Raw genomic sequence first — 21,314 nt, forward strand, 5'->3', positions numbered from 1 at the left:
TTTAGCCTGGCCCATTCACCTAACCTGCACATCTTTGGGTTGTGGAAGGAAACCGGAGCACCCGGAGGAAACCCACACAGACACGGGGAGGATGTGCAAACTCCACACAGACAGTCACCCAAGGCTGGAATCGAACCTGGGCCCCTGGCGCTGTGAGGCAGCAGGGCTAATCACTGAGACACTGTGCCGTCAATTAAACCATCAGCTTTCTGTGGCTCAGGATTACTCAAATTTGCACCAGATTTTGTTATTAACAGGACACACTATCTATTTATTGCAAACGCATTTCTTAATTTGCAAACTGGAATGAAGAATAAAGAACTGTTGTCTACCCTCAATGGTAAACTTCATTCCCAAACACAGACAGACTCACTTAAGAATAAGACAGATAGTTTGACAGGAAATGATGGAGAAAACATAAAGATAGGGAAAAGACAAATACTGAAAACAAAAGCCAAGGTCTCACTGATGGGACAGATTGCCTTTCACAGTTCTGTTCATTTTGACAATTGATGACAGGATATAGTCTGTCGAGTGATGGTCATTTTCAATTTAATACTTGAACATAGTTGCACATAGAATTTTTATTTAAGTTTTCTGGGCGTTTTATTCGTTTTTTTTTCACTCCCCAAAAAAAGGTCACGGTTACAGATGTTTTGTGTAGTACATCTGTGGATACTTCTGGTTAACCTGCTCCCATCTGACTGCAGCAAATTGTCTCGTCCAAAGAATTTAGTCTTTACCCTAAAGGCTCCTGATGACTCTCTGAAACTCTAATTTAGCAGTGACAAGAACAACACATTTTCTGCAGGACTTGTAGCAATTGATATGTCCAAATTGCAAAACTCACATGGCATTGCAGCTCTGAAATGGAGTCTGGCTTCTGTTACTGTTTGTATTTCAAAATCGAACAATTTGTTGCCCCTTGTCCTTCTGTTTTGATCTGTCGTACATAGCCTTGAGAAAGAGTAATCCCAAACAGGGAACGGTAGCGGGAGGTGGACAACAGAACGAGGAGTTGACTGAGACCTGCAGATTGACAGCGAAAAAGATTGAGTGGCAAAAAGAGAAAATCAGAGATAAAAGCTAACACGGAGAATAAAGAGAGGAAGACAAGCGGAGATCAAATTTCAAGGTGGAAGTCAAAAAGCGGTGAGCGTTTCTATGCATTCGTCAGAGTAGCCAAATGTAGGCAGCACAGAGTTCACTCCCAATTGCAAATCCCTGCTTCAGTGCAGTTTATTTTCCATCATGAAAGTTACTCATGAAATATGGGTGCCCGTTCGTCAGTCAAATGTATTACTCACCACTTATTCCCCTTTCAAAGTGTCGTGAAATACGAAAGGCGATGTGGAAGTACATGTCTATCGCTTTTAGGCAGCAAATGACAAGACATAAATCTAGGTCTAGGTACAATGTCTCTGACAATGTGGAGCTCCCTAGTAGTGACCCTTGGACAGCAAACCCTCACTTAATACTATCTCTGATATTGTCATACTCCCTCATTATATACCTTCTGACGGTTCAGTGTTCCATTCATTTTGACCATTCGATAGTTTAGTGCTTCTTCGCTATAGATTCTCCAACAAATGCATCACTTCCTCATTACAGACCTCCCAAAAGCGCGACACAGCTTCACTACGTGTCCTTGAGTACTGATATTGCACGACTAACTTAGGACTGTGCTTCTGACTGTGCAGCGCTCCTTCATTGCAATCCCATTTGGCATTGCAACATACAACTGACATTTCAGTTTTCCCTCAATACCCACGAATCCCTCCGTGCAGTGCTGAAATCGTTGTTCTGAAGCTTGCTCTCAGGCTGTGGAGCGAGTCTTGCACCCGCAATGTTTGGACTCTGAGTTGGCAACTGAGGCAGAGTTGGTATGCTAACATATTGGGGTCGTTTCTCAGCGCAACGTTGTGTCTTTTGTGTGTTCAGTTCAACGCGTGAATTCTTGGCTGCGATTCTGAGTTTCCACAGCAGCTGCAGACCAAGGTAACTCACTTTCTGTTCATTAACATTCGCAGACTTGAAACACGATGAAGACCTTCATTCTCCTTGCCTCTTGCCTTTCCGTGCTCGGATCTGTCAGTGGAGGTATGTCAGTTCTGATATATCACAGGCTACAGTTCGTCATCCCCAAGCTTTATTTCCCAATAGGAGTGAGAAGCTGTGCAGAAGACATAGCTCCAAAATTCTAACATGAAACGGAACACAGTTAATTCCATCTCTTTGTGTGTGTATGTGTGTGTGCCTGTAACTGTATGTTTGTGTGTCGATATGTTAAAACCGCGCACGTGGCACAGCAAAGACCTCTGTGAGCTTCAGTTATAAAGAAGCAAGTTTAGGAGATGGCGGCAGATGGCGACTGGTAATCCAACGCCCAATTTTAAGTCTCTGGCGATTTCGTTCAAATCCCATCCATGGCACATGATGAAATTTAATGTGGCGAAATAAGGTTTTCAATTGGATGTTAGCCATCATCATATTGAAGGGACGAATGGCCAAGGCCATCGTGTCATACAGAATGGAAACAGACCACTCACCCATTGTACTCTATGCTACTCTCTCCCCACCCCCACCCTCCTCTAGCTTATCCCTCCACGCTTCAGGCTCACTGCCTTTATTCCTGATGAAGGGTTTTTGCCCGAAACGTCGATTTCGCTGCACCTCGGATGCTGCCTGAACTGCTGTGCTCTTCCAGCACCTCGAATCCAGAATCTGGTTTCCAGCATCTGCAGTCATTGTTTTTACCTTCAGTTCAACCAGTCCATTCCAAACATAATCCCAAACTGATTTAGTCTCACATGCCTTCTGCTGGCCCAATCATTCCCCATTATTTACTTATCCAAATATCTTTTAAACATTGCACATGTAGCCACATCTCTCACTTCCTCAGGAAGTTCACTCCACATGCGAACTCCTCTTTGTATAGAAAATTTGCACCTCATATCTGTTTAAAATCTCCACCTTCTCAAAATAAAAGGTGGCCCCAATCATCTCCCACTTCGGGACAAGAAATCTAACATTAACTCTACATTAATTCCTTTCACAATTTTATAAACTACAATAAGGTAGCCTCTCAAGCTCCTGCACTCCAGTGACAAATGTCCCAGCCTATGCAGCCTTTTTCTGTATTCTATGTTGTTATCTCTATGAGTTTGCTGCCTGTTAAGGTTACTTATGTGTGGACGACTATGTAAGTGTAACTGCAGATAAAATGTATGGAGGGTGGGAATATAGTTGTAGGTAGGCAAGGAGGTAAATGGGTTAGATCTAACATTAACTCAGGTGGATAGAGTTTGTAAGAAGGCCTATGGAGTATTATCGTTCATTAGCAGAGGGATTGAATTCAAGAGTCGTGAAGTGATGTTGCAGCTGTACAGGACTTTGGTTAGGCCACAGTTGGAGTACTGTGTGCAGTTCTGGTCGCCTCACTTTAGGAAAGATGTGGAAACTTTGGAGAGGGTGCAGAGAAGATTTACCAGGATGTTGCCTGGAATGGAGAGTAGGTTGTATGAGGATAGGTTGAGAGTTCTCGGCCTTTTCTCGTTGGAATGGCGAAGGATGAGGGGTGACTTGATAGAGGTTTATAAGATGATCAGGGGAATAGATAGAGTAGACAGTCAGAAACTTTTTCCCCGGGTACAACAGAGTGTTACAAGGGGACATAAATTTAAGGTGAAGGGTGGAAGGTATAGGGGAGATGTCAGGGGTGGGTTCTTTACCCAGAGAGTGGTGGGGGCATGGAATGCGCTGCCCGTGGGAGTGGTAGAGTCAGAATCATTGGCGACCTTTAAGCGGCATTTGGATAGGTACATGGATGGGTGCTTAATCTAGGATAGAAGTTCGGCACAACATCGTGGGCCGAAGGGCCTGTTCTGTGCTGTATTGTTCTATGTTCTATGTTCTATGTTCTATCAGAAGGGAGGTCCGGTGCATCAGGGTGGGTGCAGAATTTGCAGGACTTGACGGGAGCAAGCAGATGGTGAGCACCAAGATTTCCTTCAGAGCGATTCACTCAATTAAGTCGTAACACTCCAAAACGTGCCACTGAATGTACCAGCAGAGATATTGACAAAAGATCACGGGGAACAGGATTGTGACCACTGTTAAAAGGGAAACCCGAAGATCTGGGCCATGCCAACTTCCGGGTGGAGTTACTCAGGAGTTAGACATCGTGGAAGTCATGAGCAGCACACTGGAATGACCGGAAGTTAGGGGGCAGAGGTGAGTGTCGTGGATAATACTGGCTTCCCCTCCATACAAAAGACACGTTGGAGGAAGCTGTAAGGTCTGAAGGTGGATAGAATCTCCCAGACCCACTGAACTAAAGCCCACAGTTCTGATGGAGAGAGCTGAAAAAGTTATGGAAAATATGGTTGTGATCTTTCAGGAATCACTGGTGACAGGGAGGGGCGCAGGGGAGCTGGAAATGGCGAATGTAACACCCCTGTTTTAAAAGAGACAAAGGCAGAAAACAGGAAGATATAGGCCGGTTAGCCTGACCTTGTCATTGGCAATATTTTACAGTCAATGATTAAGGATGAGATTACAGAAAACTTGTTAAAACAGCTTCATCAAGGGGACATCGTGCCTGACAAATCTGGTAGAATTCTTTCAGGAGTAACAAGCAAGTTAGACGAAGGAAATTCAGTGAACATAAACTATTTGGATTCCCAGAAAGCCTTTGACAAGATGCAGCACATAGAGGTTGCTAAATAAGAGTCCACGCTGTCAGGGGCAAGGTACTGTCATAAACAGAGTAGTTAAGATTATAGTGTTGCTGGAAAAGCACAGCATCTGAGGAGCAGGAAAATCAACCTTTCGGGCACAAGCCCTATACAGAATAGTGGCTGATTGGCAGAAGGCAGGGAGTAGGGATTAACGGATATTTTTCAGGATGGCATCCAAGGACTAGTGGAGTTCCGCAGGAGTCTGTGTTGGGACCACAACAGCTCACGTTGTACATTAGCAAGCTGAACAAAGAAACTGAGGGCATTGTTGCTATCTACAGGTTGCACAAAGATAGGTGGAGGGACCAGTTGTGTTGAGGAAGTGGAGATGCTGCACTCGAACTTGAGGTATAGTTAGTAAGGTTGCAGATGACACCAGAATTGGAGGTGTCGTGGACAGCGAAGAAGGTTACCACAGACTACAACGGGATCTTGATCAGATGGGCCTATGGGCTGAGAAGTGGCAGATGGAGTTTGGAGAAATGTGAGGTGCTGCATTTTGTGAAAGCAAATCTTAGCAGCACCTTTACACTTAATGGTAATGTCCTGGGGAGTGTTGCTAAACAAGGAGACCTTGGAGTGCAGGCTCATGGCTCCTTGAAAGTGGAGTTGCAGGTAGATAGGATAGTGAAGAAGGCATTTGGTATGCTTTCCTTTATTGGTCAGAGTATTGAGTACAGGAGTTGGGAGGTCATGTTGCAGCTGTACAACACATTGATTAGGCCACTTTTGGAACATTGTGTGCAATTCAGGTCTCCTTCCTATTGGAAAGATTTTGTGAAACTTGAAAGGGTTCAGAAAAGATTTGCAAGGATGTTGCCAGGGTTGGAGAATTTGAGCTATTGGGAGAGATTGAATCGGCTAGGGCTGTTTTCTCTGGAGCATTGGAGGTTGAGGGGTGAACTGGTAGAGGTTTGTAAAATCATGAGAAGCATGGATAGGATAAATAGACAAAGACTCTTCCCTGGGGTGGGGGAGTTCAGAACTAGAGGGCATAATTTTAAGGTGAGTGGGGAAAGATATAAAAGAGACCCGAGGGGCAATGTTTTCATGCAATGGGTGGTACATGTATGGAACTAGCTGCCAGAGGATGTGGTGGAGGCTGGTACAATTGCAACATTTAAAAGGCATCTGGATGGGTACATGAATAGGAAGGGTTTGGAGGGATATGGGCTGGGTGCTGGCAGGTGGGATTAGATTGGGTTGCGATATCTGGTCGGCATGGACGGGTTGGACTGAAGGGTCTGTTTCCGTATTGTACATCTCTATGACTCTATGATTCTAAATAAGAGTGGCAGATAGAAAGTGTGAGTTTATGCACTTTGATAGGAAGAATAGAAGCATAGATTATGTTCTGCATGGCATTCATTTCAACAAGACTGGAATGAAAGAGCACAAATGTAGTGCTGAGGCTGCAAAAGGCTCTGCTCAGACTGCATTAGAAATATTGTTCACAATTTTGGGATCCTGTCTAAGGAAGAAAGGGCTGGCCTTGAACAGGGTGAAGAGGAGGTTGACAGAAATGGTCCCCAAGACAAAGGGCTTGTGAAATGCGGAGAAGTTGAGGATCCTGAGTCTGTATTCAATGGAGATTAGAGGTGAGATCTGACAGAAATATACAGAACACTGAAAGGTCTCGGTAAAATATGTGTGCACTTGTTCGAGAGACTGGGACCAGTGTAAAAGGACAACAGGTAAGAACTGTGGTAGGGAGGAATTTTCTCAGCCAGAAGGCAGTACATTTGGGGAGCCCACCGTGTTTATTTAAGAAAGTGAGAGATGCATCAGTTCTTGATTGGTAAGGAGTTCAACGTCTATGGACTGGAAGCAGGAGAATGGAGTTGAGCTATGATTGCATGGTGGGCCGAATGGTCTAATTCTGCTCCTAAATATTATGATCTTATGATATGATAATATGCCTAACAGTTCCCCATAGGTAATGACGCAGATAAGGAAATCCGAACTGTCCGATTTCTCTGGTTGCTGCTTCGAGTTGGAGACTATTTATGGGAGTGTTGAGTGTCAGATTTCCCTGATGGATGGGTTGTAGTGCTCAGGCAATTTTAGTGGAGTCAGTATACCTTAGTCATCTATGAACAGCATCTTGAATGATTTGCGCTATTGTGAGAAATTTCCACTCCTGTTTCTATAACACTGCCACTCCGAATTGGCACTGATGTGAACTCATCGTTTTATTTTAAAGGTTTCTCGGGCAAGTCGCTGGTCTTCCAGACTCAAACCGACAATTCTTACGTGAAGCTGCTACCCGCCGAATTTCCCCAGCTCTCTGCGTTCACTCTCTGCCTGAGGGCCGCCTCAGAGGCGAAGCGAGGTTACAGCTTGTTCTCCTATGCCACAGCGACTAAGGACAACGAGTTGCTGCTCTGGCACAACGAGAACACAAAGCTCTCTCTCCGCCTTGACGCTGACTTGCTCGATTTTGACCTCCCAGAGCTGGACGCCCAACTGAGGCACATCTGCGTGACCTGGGACTCCCTGACTGGACTCACCACCTTCTGGATCAATGGAGTCCGGAGCCTTCGCAAAGTTGGCCATCAGGGTGGCGTGGTGGGTGGAGGGGGCACGGTCATCCTGGGGCAGGACCAGGACCAGGAAGGGGGTGGCTTTGAGAGAGGGCAGAGTTTTGTAGGAGAGTTGACAGATGTTAACCTGTGGGACCATGTCCTGTCCCCAACAGACATCAAGGTGTTAAATCGAGGATGCCACCGCGCAGGGGGTAACATCATCAATTGGGCCACAGTGGAATACGAGAGCAGGGGAATAGTCAACATCCAGGACAATAATGACTGCAAGCACCAAACTGACTGTGATGAGTTGACAATGACAGGAAAGTGCACTCACACAGAATCTAACTCTCACACATTTTCATGTGCACACATAATGTCAGACTCAGCCACACCTCTGTATATGCATACACACAAACACACCCATACACACACCATATACAAATCACATGAGAACCTATGTGCACTTCACAAACAAAATTAGGACTTGAAAGAGTAGCTGCTTTCAAGTGGGCCGGGCACTGGATTGTGAATGATCCTTTGTCGGATGTTTAATACCTGGTCTTGAAATCTATTTGATAAGATTTGGGAAGATTTGCATAATATCACCCAAATGCACAAATTTTAAAATGTTCTCTGATCAAAATAATAAAATAGCATCAGAAATTCGAATTATCTCCGTGTTTATATTACAAAAATGTCTGTCAAATATTGCTACCCTTTTCATCTAAATCTACCTGTGTTTGAATGCCTTCCGGATCTATCACATTCTCTGTCTCTTGCTCTCAGATTCACCCACACAGGCACACGCAGCACAGTTGATATGGCGAAGACGATCCTGGCTGAAGAGGGTTGCAGAGAGAATGAGTGTTGCATGGGAGAAATTAGGTTACAGAGATAGGGAGGATTGTAGGGGCCAGAGAGGTTCACAAAGATAGGACTGTTACGTGGGAGGTTCGCAGGCTAGCTAGGAATGAGGGATGAGGGAGGAATTGAGACGTTGTAGTAATTGGAGGAGTATTTATGAATAGGGGAACTCAGTATGGCTTCAGGGAGTCGTGGGACAACTCAACTCTATGAATTAAGTCATGAGGGACAGGGACTGCAGAACTTGAGACATGATGAATTTTATGAAAGGTATAACGTGGGATATCAGACACGAGTACGTTGTAACACTTATGTCTGTATGGGCGAATGAGGAGGAAAGATGGTGCAAATGATATTGGAGTGGCACATTTGAGTAACATGGGGCAGAGATGCAACACAGGATAATGCAACGACAGAGTTGAGGGAAGGGGAGTGACATGGCATACTGGGTAGTAGGCTATAGGATAATTAGGACTACATCCACTGGAGTTTTGAAGAATGAAAGCGTGGGGGGAACACAGAAGCCAACAACATTTTGACAAACTGGACAGGGTAACAGCAGGGAGGATGCTCCCGATGGTCAGTGATTCCAGAACAAGGGGTCACAGCTTAAAGATACAAGGTAGCCCTGCAGTGACATTAGCTGCTACAGAAAGCACTTGAGGGCAACACTTTGAAATTTTCAATAAGAAATTATATATTGTTCTTGGGGCTCAAATGATCAGAAGGTATGGGGAGAAAGTAGGAAGAGGTACTGAATAGGATAGTCTGCCATGATCATATTGAATGCTGGAGTTGGCTGGAAGGACCAAATAGACCACTCCAGCTCCAGTTTTCCAGGTTTTCCATCTACCTGCAGAATTCAGTGATTTGATGAGAGAAACATTGCCTGCACAAATGAATGCATCCCATCCTACAGCAGAAGCGGGAAATGAGGAACCCCAATAGAACTGCGCAGAAAGACGTGCGCACAGATAAACGCATGCGCAGATGGCTGCATGCCGAGCCAAATAGACAGGGAAAAGAAAAACGCATCCTTATCTTCAAAAAAACACCCGCATGTTCATGAGTTTTTAGTTCTTTAGCAATGACGTACAGACTCCGCGGAAACAGTGACAGGTTTGAGGGCATGCCCACGGTAAATATGGTTTCCTTGAGGAAATATTTCACTCAGTTCGGAATGGAACAATGGCGGCTGCAATGACCACCATCGACCATGACTTCCTTATAACTCTAACTCTCCAATCCTGCCAACCTAGTCTAAACCCTCACTGATCTAATAATATCCTAAACACGAGAGTCAGGCCACCCAATCTATTGAACTCATCATCAGGCCATGAGTGGACGGGAGACTGGTGGGCCTTTTTCTAACATTGGGTTTTCCTCCATTTATTCATTTTCATTTATTCTTTACCTGGGCTGCAGGCATGGACGGCATTTCGTCCATCCCTGGCTTCCCTTGAGCTAAGGTGTCTTGCTGGGTCACTTCCAATTCAACCTCATTGCTATGAGTCAAGTCACGTGTAAACCAAACCAGATAAGATGTCAGGGTTTGGAGGGATATGGGCCGAGTGTTGGCAGGTGGGACTAGATTGGGTTGGGATATCTGGTCGGCATGGACGGGTGAAGGTTTTTTTCCATGCTGTACATCTCTATGACTCTATGACTCTCTCTGAGGGTCTTTAGTGAACGCAAACGTGTTAACATCAAGAGCCATCAGGTCCTCCTGGCACATATTCTGCAATATCCTGGGCCAAAATGATAGGCACTTGCGTGGGAAGCATTAACCTAGTGGCATTATCAAGAGATTATTAATCCACAAGACTGTAATAATCTTCTGGGTATCTGAGTTCAAATGTCACCATGGCAGATAGTGCAACTTGATTTCAGTAAAACTGGGACAAAATAATGACCTGCTAGATAATTGGCAAAAGTCTTGAGTGCATGGCCGTATGCACACTATGAATTTAGAGAAAATGATTTACCATAAATGTCAAACGCGTTCTGTTGAACCAACGTTTGCTTTTTTTTTTGTATATCTGATGAAGTCCAAAATCAGCATTAAATAAATAATCACAAGGTCTATACCCAACACATTAATAATAACCTCAAACTAGATGAATTATTCTCGGGTGCAAGGCACCAGAGGACACTTTTTCAGCAAAGATCACCGCTCACCAGTTCATTTGCTGACATTGCACTCAGCAGTTCTGTCAGTTCGAGAAAATCGAAATGGAATTATGTATGTTGCAAAGGCCCAATTGAGCAATGCATATCACCCTCTCAAGGGCAATGTCTAACAGGTTCCAACCTGATGTGACAAGTTTGCCATTGAAAGCAATGAGGATACTGGAGATAACGTACACCCAGACATGTGATGCCACTGTCCTGAGAAATAATAACAATGTTTTCTTTTAAAAAAAGACACGCAACTTTTAAAATGTTCTTCCCATGTTACTCATGAGTTCATTGTGAACTCAAAGAAGTGCAATCCAGTTTAAAATTCATTTGATAAAATGCGTTTGGCAGGAGTGAACAGAAAGAGAGTGTAATCACAAAGAAGCGAACTGAAATGTAGAATAAATTGCAACTTAACATTCTAAAGTATAAAAAAAAAGCTTAGAGATTGAGAAAGCAGACGCAAACCGTACGTTTCAAACAGCAGGGCTACTTAGAGTGAGACGTCACAGTTTTAGGATAAGGACTAGGTGGTTTCAAAGAGAGATGAAAAGAAGTTATTTTCTCAATTGATTGTGAACCTGCAAATGTTCGAACCTACAGTGCAGTGAGACATTAAGTAATTTTAATGTGGAGATTGTCAAACTATAATTAATGATGGGTTGAAGACTTATGGAGAACAGAGAGGAAAATGGAGCTGAGGCCGAGGTGAGATAGGCCCTAATTGCATGAAATAGCAGAGCAGGCTCAAGGGCTTGAATTGCCTCCGTTTGCTCCTGTATTTATGATCTTATGTAAAGGAATGCACAAAATAATACCCCAACTTAATATGTAAAAACGATTGTGAAACTTGCATCAAGTGGTTTGGCGGCTGCTCAACAGTTAGCTCCGTTGGTTGGATGGCCAGTTTGCAATGCAGAGTGAAACTAACAGCTGGGTTTCAATTCATTGACCAAGCTGAAATCCTGCTCAACTCTCCCACTTTCCTGAGACCCTCTGGTTAAACCACAGCCACTTATCTCTCTGCAATGAGCGAGCCAGCCTCTGGCACTTACTGCAACTTTAGCTTCCACCTGCTCAAGTACATTTTGAAGAAAAACTTACAGTCAGGTATAGCCTTGAATTGGAAAATCGCAATGGAAGCAGCACGTAAAGACCCTTTCCCGACTACCATCTCTGTTTCAGGTCTTCATACTATTTAGTTAATCCCATTCCCCTGCTATTTCTCCTTACCCTGGATATATTTCCCTCAATATCTTCATTCAATTTCCACTTAAGTTCCCAACTAATTTGTTTAAACTATTTCAAGCTGTCATTTCGAGATTCTGGCAGACCACCGCCTGAAAGGAAAATCTATACTCGCAGCTATCTATTTTGATAATTAGTCTGCATCCTCACCCATCATTTATAGACAGCTACAGGAAGGATATTATTAAATTGGCGAGGCTTCAGAAACGATATACCAGGATATTGTCAGGACTGGAGAGTTTGAGTTATCAGGAGAGTCTAGGACATTTTTCACTGGAGGGGAGGAGGTTAAGGCATATAAAATCATAAGGGATGTAGATAAGACGAATAACAAAGGACTTTTCACAGGGTAAGGAAGTCTAAAACCAGAGGGCATATGTTTATGGTGAGAGGGGAAAAGATACAAAAGGGACTTTTACACACAGAGGGTGGTCCATGTTTGTAATGAGCTGCCAGAGGAAATTATGGATGCACGTACGGTTACACTGTTTAAAAAGCGTTTGGAGAGGTTTAGAGGGATATGGGCCAAATGCAGACAAGTGGGGCTCGGTTAGTTTGGGAAACTCAGTCGATGTAGGGTAAGTTGGACTGAACAGTCTGTTTCCGTGTTGTACAACTCTGTGACTGTGTGACTCGATGATGTGGTTGATCATATATTTGCCCACGGCAACTTCTTTCTGTCACCATGCTGCAAGAAGAATAAGCCTGGCATTTCCAGTCTCCACTGGAACTCAAGACCTGTTACTGGCACTATTTTATGAAACATTGACGGTGGACTCTTCAATATAGTAACATGCATCCTTAATCAATGGATTATGCCGATATCAAGAACAGATCTAGTACAAACTTAGTTGTACTAGAGCCCTCTTAGTTGCATTCCATTTTAAGTTCCAACAAAAGGTTATTTTGTTGCAGTGGTAGTGCCCCTACCTCTGAGCGAAGATACCTAGGATCAAGTCCCATCTGTTCCAGAGGTGTCTAATAACGCCTCTCAACAAGTTGATCAGAAAATGTACAAGCTCTGCTGAACTGCCAAGTGAATTAATTATAATAGGTGTCACTATGGGACAGTAGGTCACACCATTGAATCTTCAGCACAAGAGAGAGACTCATGACTCCAAGACTGAAGATGTACCTTTCAATATTTGTACTGAGACACTGTGAAATCAAGTAAACTAGCCACCACAGAACACACTATTGAACCAATACTGATGGAATTCCACCTTTTTGTGAGATATGCAGTGAACTAAGACCTGATCAGGATAGTCATTGTTCAATTAGACAGATTTGATACTGTCCCTCTGCATCAAGTCAAGGGTGAGCCTGGAAGAGGTTGCATAGATATCTGCCTTTCAGGATTTAGAGGACTTTAGAAAGTCAGTGAGGATTGTAGAAGCTGACTGAAGTTGCAGAGTGATGGCGGGTTGTAGGAACGGGAGAAGGTGACAGAGAGAGAAATGGAGAGACTGGCGGTGTTTTCAGAATTAGCGAGGTGTGTGGGGCTGGAGGAAGTACAGGGATAGAGATGGGTTTAGAGCTGTCAAAGGTTGTCGAGATGGGGAGGTTTGGAGGGGTAAGCGAAAGTTACAGAGATAGATGAGATTGTTGGGCCTTATTTGGCAAAGCAACAGAAACAAATTGATTCTGCAGTTGAGATGCTTACAAAAATGGAGACGGTTTCAGGAGCTGCAGAAGTTGTGTGTGCTTGGGAAGGTTGTAAAGGTGGGATGAGCTCATTACTGTAATAAATATTGTCCAGGCTTGGGGAAGTCATAGAGATAAGGAAGGTTATGGGGATCAGTTCTTTAAGCTGGCCTGAGGCTGGGGATGGGGCACGGAATGAACCTTAAATTTAAATTGAATGTAATGCAGCCATGTGTATTAAGTCTAAGATAGACAGGTAGAAAGTGTAAGGATGTATTCATGTGTGTATGTCTGTACCCTGTGTTTTGTGTGTGTGTGTGTGTGTGTGTGTGTATGTCTGTACCCTGTGTTTTGTGTGTGTGTGTATGTCTGTACCCTGTGTTTTGTGTGTGTGTGTGTGTGTATGTTTGTATGTACACGCACGTGTGTGTCCATCCATTTCTGAATGATTGTCTGTAATCTGAGTTTCTGCTTTTCTGTATTTCACACTCATGTGGTTGATATATATGTATCTGAATGTGTGCATTGAAGCTGCACATAAGACTTAAATGCTTACAAATCAAAATAAATTTATGAGGAGCATTGGCATCTAATGTTCAGTCAGCTCCTGAATTGTTTAAATAAGGAGTTCAATGGCAGTAATTTTATTGCTCAATAATCTCCTTCCTGCTTGTGCAAACTCCTTAAATTGCTCAGTCGTATTGCACAAAGCTGCACAGACTCCTACCTGCCGGGTGAGAGAACACCGATCCCACAGTGCAATCCAAACCAGTAAGTATCAGTCACAGATGTACGGAAACTGAAGAGAGAGACAAAGAGAGAAAGAGCAAGGACAGTGGGAATAGGCATGCAAATAAATGGTCAATGAGTGGGGGCAGAGGGGACAAAATCAGAAAGGGTGCACATCACAGAGACAGAGACAGAAAGGTAAAAGCAGAGAGAGATGGAGAGATAGCGAGAGAGAGAGAAATTGAGAGAGATGGCAAGAAGTGGAGGAAGAAAGACGGGGAGAAACAGACACTGAGAAAAGGAAGGAGACAGAGAGAGAGAGAAACAGAAGGAGGCATGCCTAAAGGAAGAGACACAGAGACAAATTGAAACAGAAAGAGAGAGAGAGAGCAAATGATGGGCAAAGAGGAGAAAGAGACAGAGAGCGTTCGAGACACAGATGTATCGTATTCTTTCAATCCATCTGGGTAACTGTTAGAGTACTGACATTCACACAGCTCAGGGCACCCTCAGTACTGGCTGCTGGGCCCTGCGGCCCTCACTCAGTGCTGGCCTTCTGAGAGTGAAGCACTACTTCGGCATTGGCCCGCCAGCAGGTTGGCACACACTCGGAACCCGCAGACAGAAAGTGTAGCGTTCTCTCAGCACTGACCTTCTGATGTGTGGCACTCTCTCGGTGCTGACTGTCCGACATTGCAGCACTCCCTCAGTGCAGATTGTAGCATATCGCAGTGGTACCTCAGTACTGTCTCTCTGACAGTACCATACTCTCTCACGGTGGTAAAAACAAGGACTGCAGATGCTGGAAACCAGAGTCTAGATTAACGTGGTGCTGGAAAAACGCAGCAGGTCAGGCAGAATCCGAGGAGCAGGAAAGGGCTGCTCCTGAAGTAGGGCTTTTGTCCGAAACATCGATTTTCCTGCTCCTCGGAGGCTGCCTGACCTGCTGCGTTTTTCCAGCACCTCTCTCACTACTAACCCTTAGATAGTGCAGCACTCCCTCAGCACTGACCCTCCGACAGTGCAGCACTCCCTCAGCACTGACCCTCCGACAGTGCGGCACTCCCTCAGCACTGACCCTCTGACAGTGTGGCATTCCCTCAGCACTGACCCTCCGACAGTGCGGCACTCCTTCAGCACTGACCCTCTGACAGTGCGGCACTCCCTCAGCACTGACCCTCCGACAGTGCGGCAATCCGTCAGCACTGACCCTCCGACAGTGCGACACTCCCTCAGCACTGACCCTCTGACAGTGTAGCATTCCCTCAGCACTGACCCTCCGACAGTGCGGCACCCCCTCAGCACTGACCCTCCGACAGTGCGGCGCTCCCTCAGCACTGACACTCCGACAGTGCGGCACTCCCTCAGCACTGACCCTCCGACAGTGCGGCACTCCCTCAGCACTGACCCTCCGACAGTGCCCACTCCCTCAGCACTGACCCTCCGACAATGCGGCACTCCCTCAGCACTGACCCTCCGACAGTGCGGCCCTCCCTCAGCACTGACCCTCCGAGAGTGCGGCACTCCCTCAGTGGCGGCACGGTGGAACAGTTTGGGCGGCATGGTGGCACAGTGGTTAGCACTGCTGCCTCACAGCGCCAGAGACCCGGGTTCAATTCCCGCCTCAGGCGACTGACTGTGTGGAGTTTGCACGTTCTCCCTGTGTCTGCGTGGGTTTCCTCCGGGTGCTCTGGTTTCCTCCAACAGTCCAAAAGATGTGCAGGTTAGGTGAATTGGCCATGCTAAATTGCCCATAATGTTAGGTAAGGGGTAAATGTAGGGGTATGGGTGGGTTACGCTTCGGCGGGTCGGTGTGGACTTGTTGGGCCGAAGGGCCTGTTTCCCCACTGTAAGGTAGTCTAATCTAAATTCTGACCCACTGACAGTGCGGCGTTCCCTCAGCACTGACCCTCCGACAGTGCGGCACTCCCTCAGCACTGACCCTCCGACAGTGTGGCACTCCCTCAGCGCTGACCCTCCGACAGTGCGGCACTCCCTCAGCACTGACCCTCCGACAGTGCGGCACTCCCTCAGCACTGACCCTCCGACAGTGCGGCACTCCCTCAGCACTGACCTTCCGACAGTGCGGCACTCCCTCAGCACTGACCCGGTGTCAGTGCAGCAATGCTGAAATATAGCAGATTAGAGACAACTTCAATTTCTGCATGGAAGTCCCATTGAATAGGATTTTAAACAATATCCTGTCTACTCCGATGTAGGAGTGTTTGCCAGTGGAGCAAACCTGTGCACTGCCAAACCTCGGAAAGAATTATTGGGGGGATATCACTTTGTCTCTTGGGTGTTAAGTTTTACACGTCGGTGTTGGACTGCAGTTCCAATTGTACTAAGCAGCACCAAACCTAGGGACGTAACTCTCTGATCATTACCATTTACAGACTAATCACAAGATGAAGAATTTCCTTCTCCTTGGGCTTGTCAGCTGCATTATTCTACCTGGACTGGTCTATGGAGGTATGCTTGCTTTGATAACAAACAGGCTGCTGTGGGTTGCAATCCTCATTCCACAATATATTTTCTCGTGCCGAGATTGAGCAGCCATGCAGAGCAGGGAGGTAGCAGATCCCAAAAGGAAACCCAGTTCGGACGTCAGTGTGTGTTTGTGTGTCTGGACATGAAAGAATCATGGAGGCGTAGAAATTCAGTCAGTTTTTTTTTACACAGCAGGGACAGAGGCCTTTCAGTCCAACGTGACCACGCCAGTCTTCAAACATTTACCTGCTCTATTTATATTTACCAGCACTTGACCCACAGCCTTTTTTATGGTAATGAATTTCTAGTGCTTATTAAATACTTCTCAAACGTCTTGATTCTCCCAACCTCTATACTCCTTAAGGCCTTACGTTCCAGATACACGCAACCCTCTGAATGCAATTAACTCAAATGTCCCCTTGAAACTTCCGTTCTTTATCTTAAAGCTGTTCCAGTTGGTTAGTAATCCCTCTGCTAAGGTGAAAGATTTCTCACTGGCTATATCACTTAGATCATTGTACACTTCAATCAGTTCGGCCTTCAGTCTCCTCTGCTCGAAAGAAAGCAAGAATAGGATGTCTATTCTGTCTTCAGCGAGTGTATTAATTTCTGTGTGCCGATGCGTGTGTGGGTGTGTAGGTCTCTCTGTTCATCCATGTGAATGAGTGTCACTGACGTTGTCAGTTTATGGAAATGACACTTTCAATTAGAATTCCTACAGTGTGAAAACAGGCCATTGGACCCGACATGTCCACACCGACCTCCAAAGAGCATCCCACCCAGACCCGTTCCCCTACACCTATTACTCTACATTACCCCTGACTAATGCACTGAGCCTACACATCCCTGAACACAATGGGGCAATTTAGCATGGCCAATCCACCCTAACCTGCACATGGTTAGCACTGCTGCCTCACAGCACCAGGGACCCGGGTTCAATTCCCGCCTCAGGCGTCTCTCTGTATGGAGTTTGCACATTCTCCCCGTGTCTGTGTGGATTTTCTCCGGGTGCTCCGGTTTCCTCCCACAGTCCAAAGATGTGCAGGTTAGGTGAATTGGCCATGCTAAATTGCCCGTAGTGTTAGGTAAGGGGTAGACGTAGGGGAATGGGTCTGGGTGGGTTGCGCTTCGGCGTGGACATGTTGGGCCGAAGGGCCTGTTTCCACACTGTAAGTAATCTGGACTGTGGGAGGAAACCGGAGCACTCAGAGGAAACCCACGCAGACGCGGGGAGAGTGTGCAAACTCCACACAGAGAGTCGCCTGAGGCGGGAATTGAACCCGGGTCTCTGGCGCTGTGAGCTATCCACTGTACCACTGTGCCGCCCGTTTAAGGTCACCCCTCAGCCTCCAACGCTCCAGGGAAAACGGCCCCAGCCTATTCAGCCTCTCCTTGTAGCTCAGGGTGTGCGACCTGAGTGCTTGTTTGAAGGTATGTGAGTGCGTGAACCAGTGTAAAACGGGGAGGAGTAGGAAGTTGGAAGATCCGTCCTTTCCCCCATTTCCGCCTCTCCCTTCCCTTTGCATCTCACAGATGTTCCTTCCAAAGGCTCAACGCTAAATTTTCCTTTGCTTACAGGTTTATTGGGCAAGTCGCTAGTTTTCTCGACTCAAACCGACAGTATTTATGTGAAGTTGCTGCCGAATGAATTCTCCCAGCTCTCGGCGTTCACCCTCTGCCTGAGGGTTGCCTCAGAGGAGAAGCGAGGCTACAGCCTGTTGTCCTATGCCACAAATGTTACGGATAATGAAGTGCTGCTCTGGCAAGAGGGCGCAAAGCTGTCCCTGTACTTTGGCAGCGACGCATTCCATTTCGCCCTCCCGGTGAACGACGCTCTGCTGAGGCACATCTGCGTGAGCTGGGACTCCTCAAACGGGTCCATCACTTTCTGGATCAATGGAGTCCGGAGTTTTCGGAAAGTCGGGAAAAAAGGTGGGGTAGTCCGAGGCGGGGGCACGTTCATCCTGGGTCAGGAACAGGACAGGGTGGAGGGCAAGTTTGAGAGCAAGCAGAGTTTGGTGGGAGAGCTGACAGACGTCCACTTGTGGGACCATGTCCTGTCGGCAAACGACATCAAGGCGCTCAGTCACGGGTGTCACAGCGCTGGGGGCAACATCATCAACTGGGACACAGCGCTATACGAGAGTAGGGGGGGTGTGAATGTGGAGGATAATCACGATTGTAGCTTCTGAACAAAACACACACACACACATTGGGACTTGATTGAGGCACCCACCATGCTGCCTCTCCTCCGGGAACTCCTGGAATCAGGCACAAGTGCAGAAACACAAATACACCCCAACACATCCTCCTTAACACAACCCACGCCAGCACAGTGAAACATGGATACATATGGAAACCAATGCACCGCAATAACATGCAAAAACTAATCTGTAGCTCATGGATGTGCGCAACAGTTGCAAATAATCAGGGACGCGTGACTACTGAAAGAGCCCCCTGAGTCAAAATCTGTCCTGAATTAAGAATGTACCTTCATGTAATTGGAAATAATTAATCTCTATATATATCCCTCTGTGCTTTCATGACTATGTACGAATCAAACATTGAGCAAATACACAAAATAAACAGTTATTCTTGCCATTAAATTGATAAACTTGCAATACAAAAGAGATTTCTGTGATTTTATTCTGAACGTTTTCTCTCTCTGTCTCTTAATCGCATGCACGTACCTGTGAACATTTGTCAGTGGCAGTGTTGCTACTCTCAGACCAGGAGACCTGGTTTCAAACCTCACCTCCACTAGACGCCTGTTACAACATCGCTGAGCAGATTGATTGGGGAGGTTATCTCTTGGATTCTCGATTAGTGGTGATGGAAGAGCACAGCAGTTCAGGCAGCATCCGAGGAGTTTCGAAATCGTCGATCCCGAAACGTCGATTTCGAAGCTACTTGGATGCTGCCTGAACTGCTGTGCTCTTCCAGCACCACTAATCCAGAATCTGGTTTCCAGCATCTGCGGTCATTGTTTTTACTCCGAGGTTATCTCTTGGGCAGCTACCAGGAATTGGGAAGTCAGTGGGTACTGGACTATGTCCGAAGGCTGGAGCAGGTCTGGAGGCTTTCTTGAAACGTATGAGGAATTGTAGAATGAGGCTTTAGGTATGTGAACAATATCTATAGGTGGGTTGGTGCAGTTATACACACAGGGAGGGATGAGGGGTCGATTCTGAGTAAGCCAAGATGGAGGACGGGAAACATTTCTGGCTGTAACAGCTGCTCCTTTTTTGAGGTATTTTAGGTGTTGGAGGTGATTTCCTCGAATTCCACGAGCGGCAATTACTGTTGCGTATGCTGTTGCATTGTTTTAGAACTTTGGAATGGGGATATGAATAGAAAGGGTTTGGAGGGACATTGGCCAGGTACTGGCAGGTGGGACTAGATTGGGTTGGAATGTCTGGTCGGCATGGACGGGATGGACTGAAGGGTCTGTTTCCATGCTGTGCATCTCTATGACTCAATGACTACACATAAATCAGGCAAACCAGACAGGTTCTTGAATAAAGACACATAGAACGAGTTGGTTACAAATAAATTTAAATAAGAGCAAAGAGGCAAGAATCGTTATTCAAATATTTCAACAGTATGAATATACTTGCATAACCATTCTCTTCACATGTAACAGACACACCCCGACATAAACCTTCAAGTCTTGGAAGCTATTACGGCACTTTTAGAAGTGCAAATTAACAATGCCTCAGCAAACAAGGAGTTCAATGTGAAATAAAACATGATTCAGGTTTTTTGTAACTTTAGTTGGAGAGTCTTTCCACTAAAGCTTTTGCGACTGGATGACCCCATGGATCAGTTATGACAGGTTAAAGTAAGATTTGTTTTTGTTAACAATGGTTAAAATATGGAATTCTCCTTTATTAAACCTCCATTTTGAATTCAGATATTGATGAGGAACTATTCAGAGAAATACAGAGAATGGTTGAAGGCAGGTTATCTCTCTGACTACCTATATTCAGATGCAATAAATTGCTTATTGTACTGACAGTGAACATACCTTGAGAGTAATGTCGAGTTAGAGATTCCAGTCGCGCGCTTTGTATTCTGTACAACTTCATCACTTTTGCATCACAACGCGTCTCCTTTGCTTTGTCAAACACGCCTTCTGAAGCGTCCAACATTAAGCCAGTCAAATATATTCCAAATTGATATTAAATATTTTTAAAGCACCCTCCTTGGTACCTACAAAATCTCCGAGAAGCCACTGTTTTGAGTATCGTGGTGCAGGGATGACACTGCTCACAATGCTGCATACAAATCTCTAACAATTGCCAAAGTTTTGTTCTCATCACTGTCAAAGTGCGTTTCATGCTGTTCTCAGTTCAAATGCATATACAGCGTCGAGCATCAATGATGTTATCAAACAAGTCGTCTACTATCTGCAACACTCGTAGACTCGCCACCTTCAAGGGCTTTGAAATGGTCATTGGATAGATAAATGGACGAAAATAGAATGGTGTAGGTTAGATGGACTTCAGATTGGTTCCACAGGTCAGCGCAACATCGAGGGTTGAAGGGCCTGTACTGCACTGGAATATTCAATGTTCTGTGTTCTAAGTAAGCAGCCAATCACATCGAAGAATTCTTAGAGGGCGAACAGAGGAAATGAAAGCATTGATTGTCTTTCAACTTAGAATACTCTGATTTCTGCTCGCATAACAATCCCCTCCCCAAGTGAATAAATTGCTTCTTTCAAAATGAACTCTGACTTTGCACAATGACTTGTTTCCCGTGGCTCCTGAGCAAATGCTTTATGGAAATTAAGGTACAGGCTTCCATATAACAACAGGATCTGTTCCTTTTAAAAAAAAAATCTTTGTCGCTAGCTCTGTCTTGTTCTCCAATTACTTTCTCTGATTAACCT

At 45.5% G+C, this 21,314-nt stretch overlaps 1 protein-coding gene across 1 annotated transcript; it reads left to right on the forward strand.

Annotated features, from left to right (window-relative positions):
• Positions 1-960: 960 nt before the first annotated feature.
• LOC140458973 (uncharacterized) lies at positions 961-19,048 on the forward strand. Its single transcript, XM_072553711.1, has 6 exons — positions 961-1,152; positions 2,031-2,100; positions 6,943-7,745; positions 13,940-13,972; positions 16,327-16,402; positions 17,999-19,048. The coding sequence occupies exons 2-6, from the start codon at positions 2,043-2,045 to the stop codon at positions 18,610-18,612; spliced, it is 1,584 nt and encodes a 527-aa protein (XP_072409812.1). The 5' UTR covers positions 961-1,152; positions 2,031-2,042; the 3' UTR covers positions 18,613-19,048.
• The last annotated feature ends 2,266 nt before the right edge of the window (positions 19,049-21,314 follow it).

This window comes from Chiloscyllium punctatum, chromosome 34, assembly GCF_047496795.1.
Source record: "Chiloscyllium punctatum isolate Juve2018m chromosome 34, sChiPun1.3, whole genome shotgun sequence".
In the NCBI taxonomy this organism is placed as follows: Eukaryota; Metazoa; Chordata; class Chondrichthyes; order Orectolobiformes; family Hemiscylliidae; genus Chiloscyllium; species Chiloscyllium punctatum.

Coding starts and splice junctions, on each gene's coding strand:
- LOC140458973 (XM_072553711.1), top strand. CDS start 2,043: ATGAAGACCTTCATTCTCCTTGCCTCTTGCCTTTCCGTGCTCGGATCT. Junction 2,101..6,942: donor GCTCGGATCTGTCAGTGGAG/GTATGTCAGTTC, acceptor TTTATTTTAAAG/GTTTCTCGGGCAAGTCGCTG. Junction 13,973..16,326: donor CCACAGTGCAATCCAAACCA/GTAAGTATCAGT, acceptor TACCATTTACAG/ACTAATCACAAGATGAAGAA.